This window comes from Neolamprologus multifasciatus, chromosome 13 (genome assembly GCF_963576455.1).
Source record: "Neolamprologus multifasciatus chromosome 13, fNeoMul1.2, whole genome shotgun sequence".
NCBI classification, from domain to species: Eukaryota; Metazoa; Chordata; class Actinopteri; order Cichliformes; family Cichlidae; genus Neolamprologus; species Neolamprologus multifasciatus.
In genome coordinates, this window is record NC_140451.1 from 12,510,063 (window position 1) to 12,527,761 (window position 17,699).

A 17,699-nucleotide genomic window follows, 5' to 3' on the forward strand; every position below is an offset into this window, starting at 1 on the left:
GTTGCAGATTAATTTATTAAATCCAACCAAAACCATCACTACCTTATTGCAGGGTCTAACATTTGACGCCATACATATTTAGATGTAATTTGACAGTGTGTAGTTTGAGAGATTGACAAAGGCGTTGTACAGACACAACTCGTTTCCATGGTAGCAACACAGCGCTTGGCCAAACTGCGGTCCTACTCGAGAAACCGTCGCTTGGCTCTAGTACCGGCTTTTCATAAGGAATAAACAAACTAAAAGCGAATTTACGAGTCTTTATGTAGAAGAGTAGTTGTCTATCTCTATTATTATTATTTTATGCAAAAGGCATACAGTGGAACGTCCCACGCACAATGCGCTGAGTTATTGGACTACAAATTGAAGGTGACGTCATCTCCGGTCGCCCGGCTGTTGAAGAACCATTCAAAACTGTTGGCGGTATGAAGTCCTGGTTAACTTTAATATACTTATACGTTTTATGTCTAACAAACTTATATGTTATTATTTTAGTTTATTATAACACTTGTTATGTTTTTGTAATTGTTGACGGTGGCCGTTTGTCGTACGAGCGTAACAAATAAATAAATCTCTCTGTCTTCAAAAAATACAGCTAAATAGCTGCCCACCGTGCACTTACTCTAGTGACGCTAACTGAATTCATGAGAATGGCTCCTACCAAACTTGTCATTAAGGTAAGTGAAACGATATACCCAGTACACGAACTCGTGCGGTGCTGTGTTGAATTAACATACTGTATATTATATTTGTTGATGATGAATGAATAAAACGAGGTAGAGAAGGGTGTGTGGATGGAGGACAGTACAGATCAGGAAGTACAGATGATTAGTAAAGAGGAAGTGAGGGCGGCTGTGAAGAAGTTAAAATTATCGTAAGACTAATTTGCGGAAAATTTGTAGCAGTATGAGCAGTACTGTTTTCATTACTGGGATACAGCAGACACAGGAAGAAATCTACACAACATTATAGGCTTGAAGAGAATGCAGGGTACGAACCCAAAGGAAGAATGATTATTTTGTTGACAATAGGACATATAGGCTAAACCATACACTAGAACAGGCAAACACCGAACAGGTCTCTGCATTTATGTAATCCACCAAAACCTGTTTAACACGTACCAGTCCTTTGCATTAAGTTTGAGTAAAAAAGAAGAGGATCAGTGGCTTTATTTAAGGACATAAATTACATTTTTACACTGAGGAATTTGTTACTGAAATTAAACATTTTTCTATTTAAATATCTTGAATTAGATGATTGATGCTAGTCTCCTGTCCACATTCCAGTCCACTAGGTGGCAGTAATGCACCTGTAAATTGGTTTGCCAACTTACAGGTGCATTACTGCATTGAAGAAAAAGCTATAAGAGGATGAAGAGTGGAAAAGCAGTTGGTTCAAATGACTTGCCTTTGGCGACATAGAGATATCTATATGAGATGGAAGCATGTGATAGGATGCCAAGGAAGGAACTGTGTTATTGCACGAGGAAGTTAGAAGTGGCAGAGAAGTATTTGAGGGTAATATAGAACATATATGAGGACACCAAGATGATAGTGAGGTGTGCAGTATGAGTGACAGATAGGCTCTGCCGTGAGCCCATCCTTTTTGCTGTTGTGATGGACAACTGAAAAGAGATCTGACAGGAGTCTCAGTGAACTGTCATTTTCACAGATGACTGTGATCTTTAGTAAGAGTAGGGAGCAGTTGGAGCCTGGAGAGATGGAGGTGTGTTCAGGAGAGTAGAGGAATGAAACTCATTAGAACGAAGAAAGAATACATGTGTGTGAATAAGAGGGAGATGGGTGAAGATTCAAGGAGTAGAGGTACTGAAGGCGCATGAGTTTAAATATCTGGGAACAACCATCCAAAGCAACCCACAATGCAGAAGAGAGGTGAAGAAGAGAGTGCAGGTAGAGTGAAGCAGGTCAGAGGTGATTTGTGGGAAAGGGATAGCAGCAAGACTGAAATGGAAAGTTTACAAGATGGTAGTAAGACCTGCTATGATGTATGGTTTGGAGATGGCACTGACAAAAAGACAGGAGGAGGAGCTGGGGGTAGCAGAATTGAGGAAGTTCACATTGGTACTAATCAGGATGGACAGAATTTGAGATGAGTATATCGGGGGACACCTCAAGGTAGTTTGGAGACACAGAGGGCCAAGTCTGTGCATGTGTGCAGATGATGGATAGTGGATATGTTGAGGAAAGGATGTTTGCTATGGAGCCCCCAGGCAGGATGAAAATAGATATACAGAGAAGATGAATGAATGTGAAGGAAGACATGAAGATGGTTGGTGTGAAAGAGAAAGATGCTAAGGATATGGTGAGATGTAGGCAGATCGTTAGTTGTGGGAGCGCGTAAAGAGATTAGCTGAAATAAGAAGGAGATAATATATATTTGTTAAATTAAAGAACATTGTGCTCCCATGTTCAGCTGCGCAACAGCAGTTGTACCTCAAGGTGCTTTACATAGTATGGTAAAGACAGAGTTTGAAATTCTTATCAACACTCATTTTAAAAGCCTGCATTTCTGATGGTGCATTATTGCCTGTGGACTTGCCAGCTAACACATCTGGAATACACTCTCATCCAGATGATTTCTTTTTCAGGGAAGGCCTTGCATATTTCAGCAATACAATGCTAAAGCATGTACTGGATCTATTACAACAGCATGGCTTCACAGTAGAAGAGTCTTAATGCTGAACTGGTCTGGCTGTATTCCAAACCTTTCACCAGTTGGAAAGATTTGACAGAATATAAAATGAAAAATAGAAAAAGGAAGACGCAAGACTTTTGAGCAACTAGAATCCTGTATCAGATAAGAATGGGATAATGTTCCTCTCCTAAAAGCTCAGCATCTGGCCTCCTCAGTTTACAGATATTTACGTTATTGAAAGAAGAGGACATGCTACGCAGTAGTAAACATGTTGCTGCCATCAAATTCAAAATGACTTTGTTTTTTTCTTGAAATAGTACTACAATTTTCTCAAGTTTAAACATTTTGTATGTTTTCCATGTTCTCTTGTAAATAAAATGTGGGATTATAAGATTGCAGATCATTGAATTCTGCTTTTATTAACATTTTATACAGTGTCCCAGCTATTTTGGAATTGGGTCTGTAACTCTAATTGAAGTACATTTGCTGAGAGCTTTCCCAGTAAACTTTGCTCAGGGCTATAAAACTGTTTATAGCTTATTTCAGCGTCCTGTCAACAAGTACTTGCCATATGTATTTGGGAAATATTTTGCTTCTAAGAAGCTGTTTTGTGTTTTTCACTCGCCACAAAATGCATTTTTCTGACGTAAGATGCACACAAGGTACCAAGCGACGAGATGAATATGCTTTCTTTTCAAACATTTTAGCCGTCATGATAAACAGCTCTCTGTGTTTGTGCTACGTCCAAATAGTAGAACAGCTACACAAACTACTTCCAGCAAGTGACATGAGTTTTTATGGTCTGTGCTAAACCTTTGAAAAGCTCTCGTGCAGCCCTGGAAAATATGCAACCCAGCAATACAGCATGTGGTTGTTTTTCTAGCATTTGCTGTATTTCTATTCTGATGTAAGATTTTCTTTCTTTTTCCCCCCTCTAAGTAGCAATGTATTTGTCCACTAGAGGGCACTACAGATGCATGTTTCAGCTGCTGTAACACCATGTTACCATGTTGTGGTTCATTCTTTAGAAAAAGTTGGAGGTTCTGGTCATCTTTTGGAAATCTCATGCCTTCCCAAGAGCCTTTTGTTAATGGGCACAACCATACGGCGAAGAGGAAACTCATTCTATGAAAAATCCGAGCTGTTCATCCTCAGTCTGTTGCTCTGACAGAAATAATGCACATCAGATGTTTTTGTTAAGTGCAGGGAAAGCCGTTGGTCTCTCTTTTGTTGATGTTTCATTTATTGAGAGTTTTGGTTGAGGGGCTGCAGACATTTTCGCTGATCTCTCACATCCTCCGTAATGCCATGTGTGCCTAGCTGACCAGATATTGCGTTCATTCCCTTTTATTTGTTTCATATGCATGCCTGCATACAGGCTACCCCACCACCCCCCTCGGTTGGATGTGGGAGAGTAAAAACCCTGGAGGTTCACGGAAGGTTCCTTCCCACTGGGCACATAATGATACTGTTGTGTTAGTCTGCCTGAGAAAATCCACACAGCCTCTACCATGCTTAACCAGCTAACCGCAACAAGTATGTTAGAAGGGATCAGACCAAACAATAGCATTCAAGGCTCTGCCTATGGCTTCTCTTTTACAAGACATACAGCACTGCCACCATGTTTTCTTAATGACTGAATTAACTTCTTAGAATAATAAAGAGAAACAAATCTCCTGGTTTCTGTTTTCACAGATGTTGCTGATTGTGTTTGCCATCTTGCACAGAGAATAAGGTTTATCTGAGAAATTATGATTTTTATGTTCTTGGATTCATCGGGCCATGTTCAGTAGGTTGTTCGGGGCGTTTTATGGTCCTTTCTACTGGGCTGTTTTCAAAGCAGCTCCCTCCGTGGTCTGTGGAACTGCAGGAGGTGTTGGTATGCTCCTTCTTAAATAGGCTTAGACCATATAGTGACCTGCCACTTCTCAGACCTCCCGAAAAGGCCCTGCGGGCTAAAAGGCTGATCCACTCAAGTGCATGCTGTGTCTGCCAGGACATTATTGCTACAGAGCCCTGCAATCTGCCTTCTATTAAGAGCACACACCACCAACTTTTTACCCATCTAATGTAGTAAGTTGAGACAGAGACCAAAGTGTTTTTTTAAGGAATAAAAGATCTGAGTTATCACAGAGCAGTTTAATGTCAGAGGTTTATGTGCTGTTTAGTGTTATTGTTGGTCTGGAGATGAGCTCATAACAGACCACACATCATGGCTCTGAACAAAAATGATTGCTTTTTCTTCTTGGAAACATTTTTGACACTTTCCATTTTCAAAAATAGAAAGTGACAAGGATAAAAAAAAAAAAAAGAGGAAAAAAGCACTTTCATCTCAAAACTGGCCTACATTGCAGTACAGAAATCACATCTCCTAATGAGGCAAAATGCTTCTCAGCTTGCTATTTCTGTCTATCTACCAATTTCTCAGGGATGTGTCTACCTACACTTTGTTTGCCGAGTGTTACCTGGAGATATTCTTGTCTGTTCTTGCTGCTGGAATTCCTCTCCTGGGTTGTGTCTCTTTTTATCATCAAATAAAGGAAACTCAGGTGTGCTAACATTCATCCAGAATGAAGGGAGGCTTGCACACAAAACACTTTGGTGCACCGTTTGTAAATAACATTTGCCCTGGGAATAATCAAGTTTCAAATGTTAACGTTAAGTAGCCAGTGGTTTGAAAACTGGAAAACAGTTTTTTTTGTGTGTGTGTTTTTTGCTTCTTTTTTTTTTTAATAAGGGGAAACCCAGGTGACTCACAGCACAAAGAAAGAGAGCTGGGAATGAGAAAAATAAAGCCAAAGTTGTCACACCCACATATCTAAAGAGTTCCCCAGGGTGCTTTGCGGACTTGCAGAAAGAGTCAGAAAAAGAGAGAGAGAGAGACAAAGGGAGAGTTGGGATAGATGCAAGTTTTATTGAGTGAGACCGCATCTGCTGTCCCTTCTCTCCCAATGTAAACATCTGCGGCTGGTTAGTGTTAGCCTCTGAGCTAAGTGCAGTCTGAGAAGGTCTGGTTCTTACACTGCGATAGCAATGGCAAAGGGCAGCGAGGTGGGGAGGCGGGTGAAGCTGGGCTCCGTGCCCAAGTTTGAGCAGCGCAGGCAGGAGGTTTGGAGATCTGGGTCTGGGAGAGAGATAAGGGAAGGTAAAGAGTGTTTTGGGAACTGAGTGTGACATAGACCAGAGCTCTGCAGACGAGAGAAAGTAAAAGAGTCATCGGGATGTGTTTATTTACAGGCAGAAAATAGAGAGGACCTTTCTTGTGTTGTGCTGTGGGCTGTGGGCAGGTTTAGTGTCTGCTTTTTTGGATTTTTTTCTCTTGGTTAACCTTTTTCCCCCCACGCAAGTTATCGGTTCAGAAGCAGGGAGACTTGGGATAGAGAAGCTGAGCCTTAGCCTGCAGGAAGACTCGGTCCTATCTATTCAATATGTGACAGCAGACCACAAAAGATGGCACAATAAAGGATTTGGGATTAAGTAGCGCTTCTTGCCGCCTCTCGTTCAGCCTTCAGCCTCTGTTCATAACTCTAAAGCCCGAGCAAAGCAGAGAACAAAGCGGTGCTGGCCCACTTTAGTATGTATGAAAAGAGTAACTTCCTCTTGAACTTGGCCCTTTATCAAACTGTTCCTTTCCAACAACAGTGACAGAAGCTCTGAGTATTTCCTTAAATGTGTCACAACGTAAAATAGCTCTTCAGTTTCATCAGTGAATATGTCACATTTAATGAAACCCTTAGGGTCTTGAGTATGACATGGTAGAAATTGTCACAGAAAGAATAAAATATGGAGTTTTTACTGATGGGGTGATGCAAAATTCTCTGTTGCCCTTTTACTGTGTTTTTTAAAAAACAAAAGAGAGAGAGAGAGAAAACTTGTGGTTTCATCGCTGCATTTAAAAAGTATACTACTCCTTGCGAAGATCTCACTTTAAAAAGATCAATAAATAAACATAAATAAACATACACAAAGGTTATGGTTCGTGGCATAGTTCAGCCAAGAGATGCACTGGTCACTCTTTGTGCTGGGAGTTGACAAATTTAGGCCACATGATGTGATTGTACTCAGAGCCTTTGTGCAAAATTAAATTAAATGCCAAATTCTGCTGCTATTTTGTCTTGTCTGCGACATTCAACATAAATGTCCCTTGTAAAAAGCTCTAGTAGCTCTAGTGCCCAAGCAGCACAGCGTTGGCCAAGATATCAATACTTTTGCAGGTAATTTGTCTCTCTACCAAACTGGCACTTTTGCTGGGCAAATTAATTGGTTTCTCATTAGGGTGATTGCATTAGTTTGCATTCCTGACAAAATCCCCCGTTTCCGAGAATCTGGCAGAATCACATGCTGTTTTTGTATAAGGGCAGACCAGTGTTTATCATTAACTTCCAATTCCCAGTCGAGCCTTGTCTGCTGTTCTAATGTGATAAAAAGAAGTTAGTCTAAAGCTTGATACTTGTCTGGCTGGCAGCCCAAAGGACACTCACTCAGAAGCACAGAAACCACGTCAGGGGATTTACAATGCTTTGCTTTTCTATAACGATCTCCCTCTGAACCCTATACTGATTGCATATTTTTAGCAAATTAATGTGACATCACACTTTTTTGTGATTGCAAAAAAGTTTGCATGATATTTTGTCCTTTCTGAGGTCAACACAGCTGAGCAGACAGATAACCGCTGGTCAGGTTCAGTCTCTGCCAGCACACATGAGATTGTGTGATTTTGAGCCATCTAATTCAATGATTGTAAGATTTTGAGAAAACGGAAAAAGTGCACAAGTCCAGTAGCCACAAAAATGTTGACAAGTGTCAACTGAACATTTGTCTTGCACATTGTCAGTAAAAACTAAAGATCGTAAGGATCAAAGGGTGGTTAGACAGGATAATCTGGTAACTTGTACGCAGTGAAAAGAGTTAAGTCTTAGAAGTCGGGAACCAGTATACCAAAAAATCCAGTCTGCATGTGTCATCTCCACTAGCTGGTCTCTGTGTTTTGATTGACAGGGTCTGACCCTCTGTTGCTAGGTTTTCCCACACATGGGTATTTGTAGGAGGCCACCAGTCATTGGTGCGCAACTGTGAGACAAAGGTCAAAAGATGAAGAGAATGCTGATCTTTAGGGACGAGCTGATACTGACAGGCAACATGCACACAATTTAAACATGAGGAGCTGGCATTAAATGGGGCTCCGTTCTGGTCCGTGGGGTTCATTTCTTTGTGCATGCATGCTATTGTATAAGAACCTTTCTGTATTTTTTTGCACACTCTGTTTTTATTTTTTAAACAGTTTTCCATTTGTAAGTGTATTTTAACATTTAGACTTGCATTAGTACTTTAACATGAATTGGCAAGCATTAATGCTGTAGGGCTGCACATACTCAATACTACAAGACATGTCTGAGATTAAAACCAACAAGAAAGATTCACTCATCAGTCATGTGGGGGCACCCTCTGCACTCGTTTAGCTGTGGAAATAAGAAAGCAGATTCACTTCAGTTATTATAATACAGAAAGAACGAGAGAGGATAATGCTCTCAAGGGGAAAATAATGCAGAGTATTTGGCAGGCTGATTTGCTCACATGTAGCCTTTAATAACATTTGATGAAAGGTTCACAGCCAAGCTTTACTTTTACCAGTTGAGAAGCAATGCAGGACTTTAATGAGCAAGCTAAGCTAAGTCCTAACTAACAAAAGAAAGAGACAACTGGAAAAAGTTTGAGTTCGAAGTGTACATTTGTGTCCAGAGTTAGAACATTAGTAGACGGTTATACCCCTGCGGGATGAGGTCTCTCACGTCATGCTGAGAGCATGCTGGATTGTAGAGTTTAGTCATCTTGTCTATAATACTATGCTTTAACACTAGCCCAAAGGATGTGCCTGCTTAAAAACAAAGCTTTCAGTGTGCACCAGTTTCCCCTGTTACTGAATGATCCAGTGATCCTTCTCCTCTTGTTACACACTCTTCAAGTTCCACAATGTGATCCTCAGGTCAGTGTCTGGTTTTGGCTTTTCGTGACCTTAGTGTTTTTGCACCGTCATTCTCATGAATGCTTTTTGCCGCATTATCACTCTGGGTTTTAGTACTCGCTGCTCCACTGTGTCATGTTGTGGGTGGTCTCAGTCCATCCATTACTTCCTTGACCATGGAGAGGCTAAGTTCACACGAGACTCACATCCATTTGCTCTCTGCAGAGGGCAGCTTTTGCACTCATGTGTAAACCATAATCAGGCTAGCTTGAGAAAGATGTAACAGCAACTTAAACAGCAGCGGCACTTTTGGCCTCCTTGTCCCTTATTGCTTATTGTCACAAGGACATAGTGCTTCAGGAATCCACCCTGCTGCTCTTTTCCTTTCTTTCTACAACACACACACAAAAAAACAAGGTTTTATTACCTCTCTGATACAAACTGGGATAATAATCCTCATTTTTATGGTACATCTTTAGATTTCTGTAGCTTTACTGTGTCCTCAGGCACTGTATTGCAGATATAATTTACGCTGAGTGAGGGGAAATATGAGGAGACAAACGGGGCCATACTTTTTGTAAAGAGATTGGTAGGGAGATGGCTAGACAGAGAAAAAGGAGGGAGCGGACTGCTGTGAGAGGCCTGGGGTGATGTTTGAGGACACAGGGGGTCGTTGTGGTTTGTCTCGCTGTCAATCACCCGCACTTTGATTCCCTTTGTTGCCTGTGAGCTCAATGCCCCTCAGCAACCTGTGGCTATCTTCCTCCTTTGTGTTACAGTGTGGGAACTATGCTGTGCTGGTGGATCTCCACGTTCTATCCCTGGGCGGCCAAGAGGACACTAGCTGGTTCACTACGAGCCACATCGAGGTACAGACACAGGGAGATGGGCGTGGCTGTTATTAAGTGTGAAAGGGAATACATGGCGTCTTTCCTGCTGGAGACCTTTTCAAAAGGCAGCAGCAGCGTAGAATCTAAAATGACTCTGAGCCTCGTCTATTTTCATTGTTGGAGAACTGTTCCCATCTCCCTCTCAGCCACATGTGGAATTTCAGTAATCATCTTTGCCTCATCTGAACTTTAAACTTTACTTGTTACGCCAAATCAAATCTTGTGTTCTCTTACCAATTCAACATATGTTTACTTTACATACATTAAATATGTGTTTTTAGGAGGTTACAACCATGGTTCAAGATTCTGTGGACCAGAGGGTTAAGCAGTATACCGAGTTCCTCCACAGTAGAAGACAGCCCAAACAGAAGAAGGAGCTGGCATCAGCTTCAGCCTTTTCTGTGAAAGGTAAAACCCCATTATCCCGACCCTCGTTATACTGGATTGTTTTCTCTAGCGGCAAATATTCCAGTGCTTATCAGTTTATATAATTTAGTGCTTTAAAATCCATTATTTAGCACAACACTGTGTTTTTCAGTCGTTTTCCTCCAGCACTGGTTTTAATTGTCATGCGCCAGTTTTATTTATTCTGTTTTGAAATCATTGTTGCTCATTCTGATGAAGTCATCTACGTCTTCCCTTTCCTTCTCCTAGGCGTGTCTGTCGTTAATTCTTGGATAAGTAAAATGGTTTTCTTTGGCTTTGAACGCAGTACCATATTTACTCACACAAAGCAGACTGTTGAAGTCTGACGCAGAATGCAAATTGGGTTACAAAACAAAGTTACAGGAAAGCATTTCACGGCTACCTTGTTGAGTGGGTGAAAAGACAACAGAACTAGTTGGGGCATGGTGGTTCCCTACGCCCAGGGTGTGACCTGTAAAGGCAAGAGCTGATAGGAGTTTTTATATTGTGTTGTGGTGTTTGACTTGGCAGGTCTCAGGTGCATTTGTATGCGCAAGACGCATGTTCATTAAAACTTCTAACGTTTATTATCAATCTGTTTAATGCGCCACTGGCTAGTCTGCGTTTATCTGCACCTGTAGTTAAACGATAACATCAAAAACCAGCTGCTGTGACACAAAAAAAGTATGTACAGTAAATATCAATAAATTCTGCACAAATTTACATAAGTCAATTCAGTTTGTCCCTGTTTATGCAGAAAAGATACATTCCCCCAGCCATCCACATGCATGCCTTTGAAGCACTATACACCTATAAAGCATCAGAGGAACCTCCAGCTGTGTGGTGTAAGACAGACAGGTTTTGTCACAGGTAGCAGTTAAGGGCAGTTAAACTGGGCTCTCTCAGCGGGGCAAGCCTGACTGTTAGAGTGGGATTACAGGGCAGTCGGCCCCATAAAGTTTCTCCTGCGGCTGTAGCTCTGCCTCTCACACTACCTCCCACACACACACTTAGTCCTACCACCTTTTTGTAGTTTTCACACGTAGTGTATATGTACACATTTTTCAACTTTCTGTCCATATAGTCCTGATATAGTACGACAGTGCGTGCACACAGGTGCTCATATGCATCAGAAAGAGTGTGAATCAGAAGTTGTACAGTGTGTTTGAGACACATATCCTCCCCCTGGGTTAGGTGTGAACAGGCTGACAGTGTAAGGTTACTGAAAAGCCTGACTCATATTTCCCATGACAGACTGACGAGAGACAGACATGTCTAATGATGGTGATCGTAGACTAAGGCTCCACGTGCGCGCGCACACACCCCCCCCCCAAATGGTTGTGCACAGTTTAGAGTGTGAACAAGGGGACTATCAGTATTTCAGCAGTGAAATATGCATGTAAAAATGATTAAGCTCCTTGCAGCTTCGCCACAAAGAATGTAACCAGTGGAACATGACTCCATAGCATATCAGAGAATTTTCCCCTCTTACAACATGAAAAGGTATAGTGCCTCAAACAGGCCTACACAGTTCATGTTCTCTAGTCCTATTAAAGGTCTTAAGTGAGTGTAATGACATTCTTGGGCTTTTCATTGTCCCAAGTGAGGGAGGTGGCTGAGCAGTAAAGACTGAGGCTGTGACTGTGAGAAGTGAGCATGCAAGCAGGAGCCATAAAAAAAGGGGAGGACAGACTATAGGCTTAGGGAGGGAAACCCAGAAAACCACAGGATGGGTATTAAGTATTGATGGTATCCATTCAGCAGTGGAGGTAGATATTAATCTTTCAGACTGTTGGTGAGATTGTTTTTTGTTTTAGCAGAGGACCTGCTTGCATCTGTTTGTTTTATGGCAGGATGGTCCTGGATATCAAGGGGTGAGCCACATGTGACGAAACATGTGCACATGCATGTAGTTGCATATAGAGAAAGGTGTCAGGCAGGATAGTACTGATGTCTACGCCAAGAATAGGCAGATGGACCGTTGCGCTATGTGTGGGATGGTGCGGGAGGGGGCTTGTGGGTCTTGTGTGAGGCGGCGTTTGAGCTGGTGCCCGTGTAAAATCACAGGGACTTCCGCCAACAGAGAGCGATAGAACGGCGTACAGTCTCAGCTGTTGGCACTTCAAATGAGCCATCAACAGCTTTTAGCATTCCAAGACTCTTCAGCACAAGTGTCTGTATCGGACTTCTTTCTGTGAGTTATGGTATTTATGTATGTACGCTGTGCTGAATGCATATGTGTGTGTGTATAGCACCCAGTGAACAAGTCAGAGAGCGGCTTATCTCATGTCTTCTGTCAACATAAATCTAAGCCATTTCTACAAATCTCAGCTGCAGAAGCCAATTCCAACTGTCAGCCCCCCACCCCTCTCGTTTTTTTTATACAGGCTACTTGAGACTTCGTGATTAGCTCACAGTGATGTGATTTATTTATGTTTTTAGAGAGATGAACAGAGGGAACTTTTCCCACCAAGCATTTTGGCTCTGGACTTGCAGAATGGACATGGTAGACTTTAAAAGTCCAGGGAGAGGATGAGTGAGGCCTCATGCATTCTCACTGGTAGACCGTGTTCAACACACCCACATTTCTCATAGTAATTACAAAATGAAAATGAGTGCATAATATGTTCTCTGTGTTCTCAATGACATTTTTGTCATTCAAAATGTTAACCGAGTAAAGAAGCTGGTGGTTATACGCTACAACAAAGACTATCCACAATAACATTCATGAAAATTCATGACAGATGCTAATATCTTGCTCATCATGCTGTCTAAAAACATAGAGACTTGGAAAAACATACAGACTGTCTAAAAGATTGCCATACACCACCTACTGTATTTCCTTTTCCTTTTCCTTTACCGGATTAAATATGATCCTGCACTTTCTTGCCTCATACTGTTTCCACTCAAGAGGATATTGATTTTGTAGACCATAATAGCAATATGTATGTGTCTATGGGTATAGTGTAAACTGAGAAGTCCCATTTTACATGGGTTTAGTTAACATGCCATTTCAACTTCCCAAAGTACATTGCCAGATGTCTTTTGTCTACCATTGGTATTGAAATAGGCACACTGATCTGCCTATGTGAGGCAGAGCTCAGGTGTGGTTTAACCTGGCATTTGGAGTCCTGCTACCAGTCGGAGGACTTAGAGGCACTGTGGCAAAATGGTACCTAGAGTCAGTTTGAACCCATGAGCTGGTTCCTTCTTCCTCTCCCTGCACAGGTGCCAGGGCTTAGAGGGAGGGAACACCTGCCAGCCTGTTTCCCCATGGCCACGGCAGGCTGGAGAGGCATTTTCCCAGGCTCCCCAGATGAATGGTCACTAATAGCCGTGGGAGAGGGCTTTGCGAGTGCTGCACAGTGTACCACTGACTCCTTTTGGCAGGCCTATGAAGGGGGCTTAAGGCAGCCTGGACACGGCCAATGCGGGAAAAGCACAAGTGTTGCTGGATAGCTTTACTGCTGGAGAATGTGTTTACGAATGACCATCTCCCTTCCAATAAAGACTGCGGAGGATGTTCAGGGACAAGAAGGGAGATGGCTCACTTTTACTCAGCTCTGATTTAACTGTTGTTTGACTTAACCATGCATTTCAAGATCTACAGCCCAAAAGTGAGTTTCCAATTAGGATAGGATTGTAGTAGCATATGACATTTTCTGTACAGATATACAAAGCAGTGCACGTGTTGCTTGGGATCATTTTGAAGAGTGTTCGGCCTGGATGCAAACCTTTCTGCTTAGTACTGTGATGCTTCTCTTGAGGCAGACTTTTTATCAAATGTCATTAAATGGTGACGGTCTGATTTAACACACTTTGTTGGTTTGTAATGCAACGTCAGCTATTACTATTTATATTAGCAACTATTATGTGGGGAACTCGTCTGTAAATAGAAAAGCATGGCTGTGTGGTTTAGTTACCTGCCCTGCTCTATGTTGCTGGGCGTGAGGCAGGCTGGGATTAAGGCAAGAGGGAAACGGAGACCTGTGACAGGAACAAAGGAATTCCAAGGCCTAGGCTGGAAATGGATCCTGATCAGAGTAGCCGCTCCATCCAGCCCGCCTCTCTCTCTGCTTGCTCTCCCTCCCTTGGCCCCTGCCAGGCAAGCCCCTTCCCCATGGTGCTTTGTGGTGTTGCTGTGGCTCTTTAAATCCTTTCTCTAAGCCTCCAGCCTTACTCAGCAGCAACACATAGGACAGTCCGACTCCATTGTTAACCCCACTACCTATTATTTCTCACAAACACGCACACTTCTCTTATTTGTCTTTCTTTTTTTTCCCCTTACATTTTATGCATTTATATTTATTATCGCCTCTGCCTTCCATGTCTGCACTTCTTTGCTCTCCTAATGCCGTCTTTTTATGTTTTCCCACTTTCCCTGCTTCACTTTCTCCACAGGGTCAGCTGTAGTCTCTTAGGACACAACCGCAATCCCCACCATAGCTGTCACACCACACTCTTTTCCCATATAATTAGGGCCTGAGTCTTAGCCTGAGCATGGATCACATTCATGTGACTGTTCCCTTTTACCACAATCTGGTGTGGGAGACGGCACACACACACTCTGTTGAACTCATGCTAAGTGTTCAGCCTGACCAGAATGCCTTGTTGCAGGCATTACTAAAACATGTCAGAGAACAGCAGTTTCGTGCCCTTTCACTTTGGAAGAAATGGGCTTATGTCACGTGCTTTTGAGTTTTGGTTTTTTTGTTGTTGTTTTTTTCCATGGACAGGTGTTATTATAGTAGTTTGCCTAATGCACTGTTTTATCAACACTGGTGAGGTCATAATTGAAAACAATATTGTATTACACTTTCAAATTTTACATAAAGTAACAGTTTCTAGTTAATCCACAATCACTTAAATTGCAGCAGTATAACTTTAACATTTACATAAGACAGCATATCATGACAAATTTCTAGATTATGACTAGATCTTTGAACTTTAGCGTAACACGCTTGCTCTTTTACGCAACAAATTCCAAGTAGTGTGTATATCTACTACCCACAAGTCATAGGCCGCTCTTAAACTTTTCCCCTTGTTGCACAAGTGGAGTTGCAGCAATGCATTACCTTGTAATACACTACCTCCAACACAGGTTATCAGAAAAGCCTGCCCACAATGGCTTTAACAAAAGCAAATACAATAGATAGTGCACGCCGACCATTTCCAGTTCACGTAGTGTTACATCATTTAACTATTTACAACAGATTATAATAAGATTCAGACCTAGTCAGAGGAAAACAGTTTTGTTTTTTTTGTTTTTTCACTCACTCACTTTGTACCTTCCTGTTATCAATAAACAGTGGTAGACGTTCCAGGTAGGAGAGGCTTCTTTCAATGAGACTTTAGCCCTGGTTTTAAAGAGTGAACACTTTGCATAACTCAAAGCCCCAAAATGCACTTATTTTATTTAAATGCAGATTAAGCAGATTGCTTCCTCACTCTGAATGCTCCGTTTGACTGCACTTTGGGAAATTTGTAACCTCGCGAGCTACTTAAGATATAATGATGATTGAACACGACATTTTGTATTGTGACTTCATGTCTCTCATCAGATTATGTTCCTGAAAAATATATTTTTCCCTTTGGTAATTGTTCTGCACTTCAGAATGCTCCCCACCACTTTTATTCACATGCTGCATTATGGGTTGGCCTGAGCTACCATGCTGCGGCGTATTTTGTAACTGCGATGAAGGGGTCACCCAAATGTTAAATTGAACACTCATGTGCAAATATTGTTTCAGGTGGAAGTTGTGCGGGATGATAAGGCACAGTTCTCTGCTACGGCCGTAGTTACAGTTGCACACACAGAGTGATGTCCTTCCAGGAAAGCCCCCACTTACATATGGGTAACTTCCTCATGCGCTCTCATCCCTCGCAACTCCACCCCATTCTCGCACACTAAGCCTCGACTCTCCACCCACACTTGAGGACAGAGGGAGGGGGTCTACATCAAAGAAGAGATGTCAGGAGATCAGGATTCTCAGGCACTGGTGTCTGAGTGTCCTGCTGGTTCAACTCCTGTTCGTAAAGAGGTTTCGTGGGAATTACAGTTCTCCTGACATGCAGTCATTAGTTTTACATGCACACTAAGAATATGTTAATGAGAGAAATTAGGTTAGAGGAGGAAATCGGTGCCTTTGCAACCACTGCAGTAATCAGATTTTTGTTTTTGAGGCAGTGCAGGCATAATTTAAACATATAATACTGTGGCCTGTAGAATTCTGTTCATTTTGAGTTGAAACAGTTAAACTGACTAAGCAGCTCCCCCCCCCCCCCCCCCCCCCCCCCCCCCAAGAGCCTGAATTTGACATAAAATCTTTGTTAAACTGTGGAAATTGGTTTCAAGGATGCATCCAAGTTTTGGGTAATCAAGTAACTTAAGAGTCTGTAAACACAGAGAGAAAAAACTGAAGTTTTCCTCCTCGTCACCACAGGACAGGCTGCTAGAAATGCCGATGGTAAGACGAAGTATGCTGTGTTTTCTATGGGTGTTTTAATGATCTCCTCAGGATATGACTGAAGTTAATGAAGTCTTTTCCATGGGTGCTTACCTTTGACCCTGGTCTGAATGCCTCTCAGTCCTGTCTGGTCCATTTTACTGTCCTACTCACTCTGGACGCCTTCTGGTTTGTTGACTTTTCTTTCCTCTCATTGTTTTCCCAGGAAGTGGTGAAAACTGCACTGTGTGTGTATGTGTGTTTCGAAAGCACTCTAGCATTGGTCTTTCTTCTGCAGTTGTTCTGCGGTATGTTACAAGATGGCAGAAGTCTCTCCAAACAAGAGGTTAAAATATTATCTACCACATTTCTAAAAACATGGCATACTAGCTTTTTTTATTGTTTGATTTGACCTGTCATAATATTGTTGTGCATTGGATTTCAAAACAATTAAGCAAGGCCATCTTCTTTTTAAGGAAGTACAAATGAAACCTTTTAAAGTCTCTGCTCTGCAGATTTGAGTATTGCACCACTGTGGGCCACAGTTGCCACAAAAAGGGGCCACTTATTCCCAGAGGAGGGACCAGCAAACTGTTTGTGAGAGAGAAACATGAATGTAAGCTTAGCACGAGAGAACCTGGGCAGAGGGCCAAGAGCAACTCTGCGCTGCGCAGGACGTTTCAACATTGGAGCAACAGCTGATGTCTCGGGCCGCGGCGTTGCACTGGTTCCCAACTCCATGTCCAGACATCCCTGTCAAGTTTGTCCTGGGAATTGGCAAGCTCAACTCACCAAGGGAAAGCAGTGAGAACAGTTGTACAGCTAGACAAGTGGCTAAGAGGGCTAAATCAGAGCCTCCAAAAACAAAGAGTCATGAAAGTGCAAAGAAAGATGCTTGCTTCCTGGGTCCTCATGGACTAAGAGCAGTCAGAGAAAACAAAACGGAGATACAGATCAGCATTCCACAGTGGGTGATAAATGATTTGCTCCTTTGCTATTTAGGGAAAAACACAATATTAGATTTTGTTCCTGATAAAGAAATTCTGCTGTTAAATACAGACATGCTCAACATACCCAATCTGTGTGTTAATGCAATTTCCCACTGGGATTAATGGCAATCTATTTAAAGACTGTTGACTTATCCATTATTATTACATACCTTATGTGCACCAGACTCTAAAGGAACAGTCTTATAAGGCTGGAAACTCTAAAGACAATTTAGTGAGAGTACTATCAATGCCATATGTACTCCTACATTAAAGCTAACACCAGCATGGAGGTGCTCCTTCAAAGAGATGTGCACCAAGTATAGTGTAGTCAGTAGGAAGGACAGGGACTTTT

At 42.1% G+C, this 17,699-nt stretch overlaps 1 protein-coding gene across 3 annotated transcripts in view; it reads left to right on the top strand.

The window, feature by feature from the left end:
* The window catches only part of slx4ip (SLX4 interacting protein), a 40,811-nt gene that overhangs the window by 799 nt on the left and 22,313 nt on the right, over window positions 1-17,699 (top strand). Inside the window, exons 1-4 of one of the 3 annotated variants that reach the window (XM_085183328.1) lie at window positions 313-430; window positions 604-677; window positions 9,397-9,486; window positions 9,789-9,915. In XM_085183328.1, coding sequence (XP_085039454.1) covers window positions 645-677; window positions 9,397-9,486; window positions 9,789-9,915 — 250 coding nt within the window. In that variant the 5' untranslated portion in view covers window positions 313-430; window positions 604-644. Of the gene's footprint in view, window positions 1-7; window positions 431-603; window positions 678-9,396; window positions 9,487-9,788; window positions 9,916-17,699 lie in introns of those variants that run through there. The other 2 variants (XM_085183327.1, XM_085183329.1) reach the window with 2 other exon arrangements.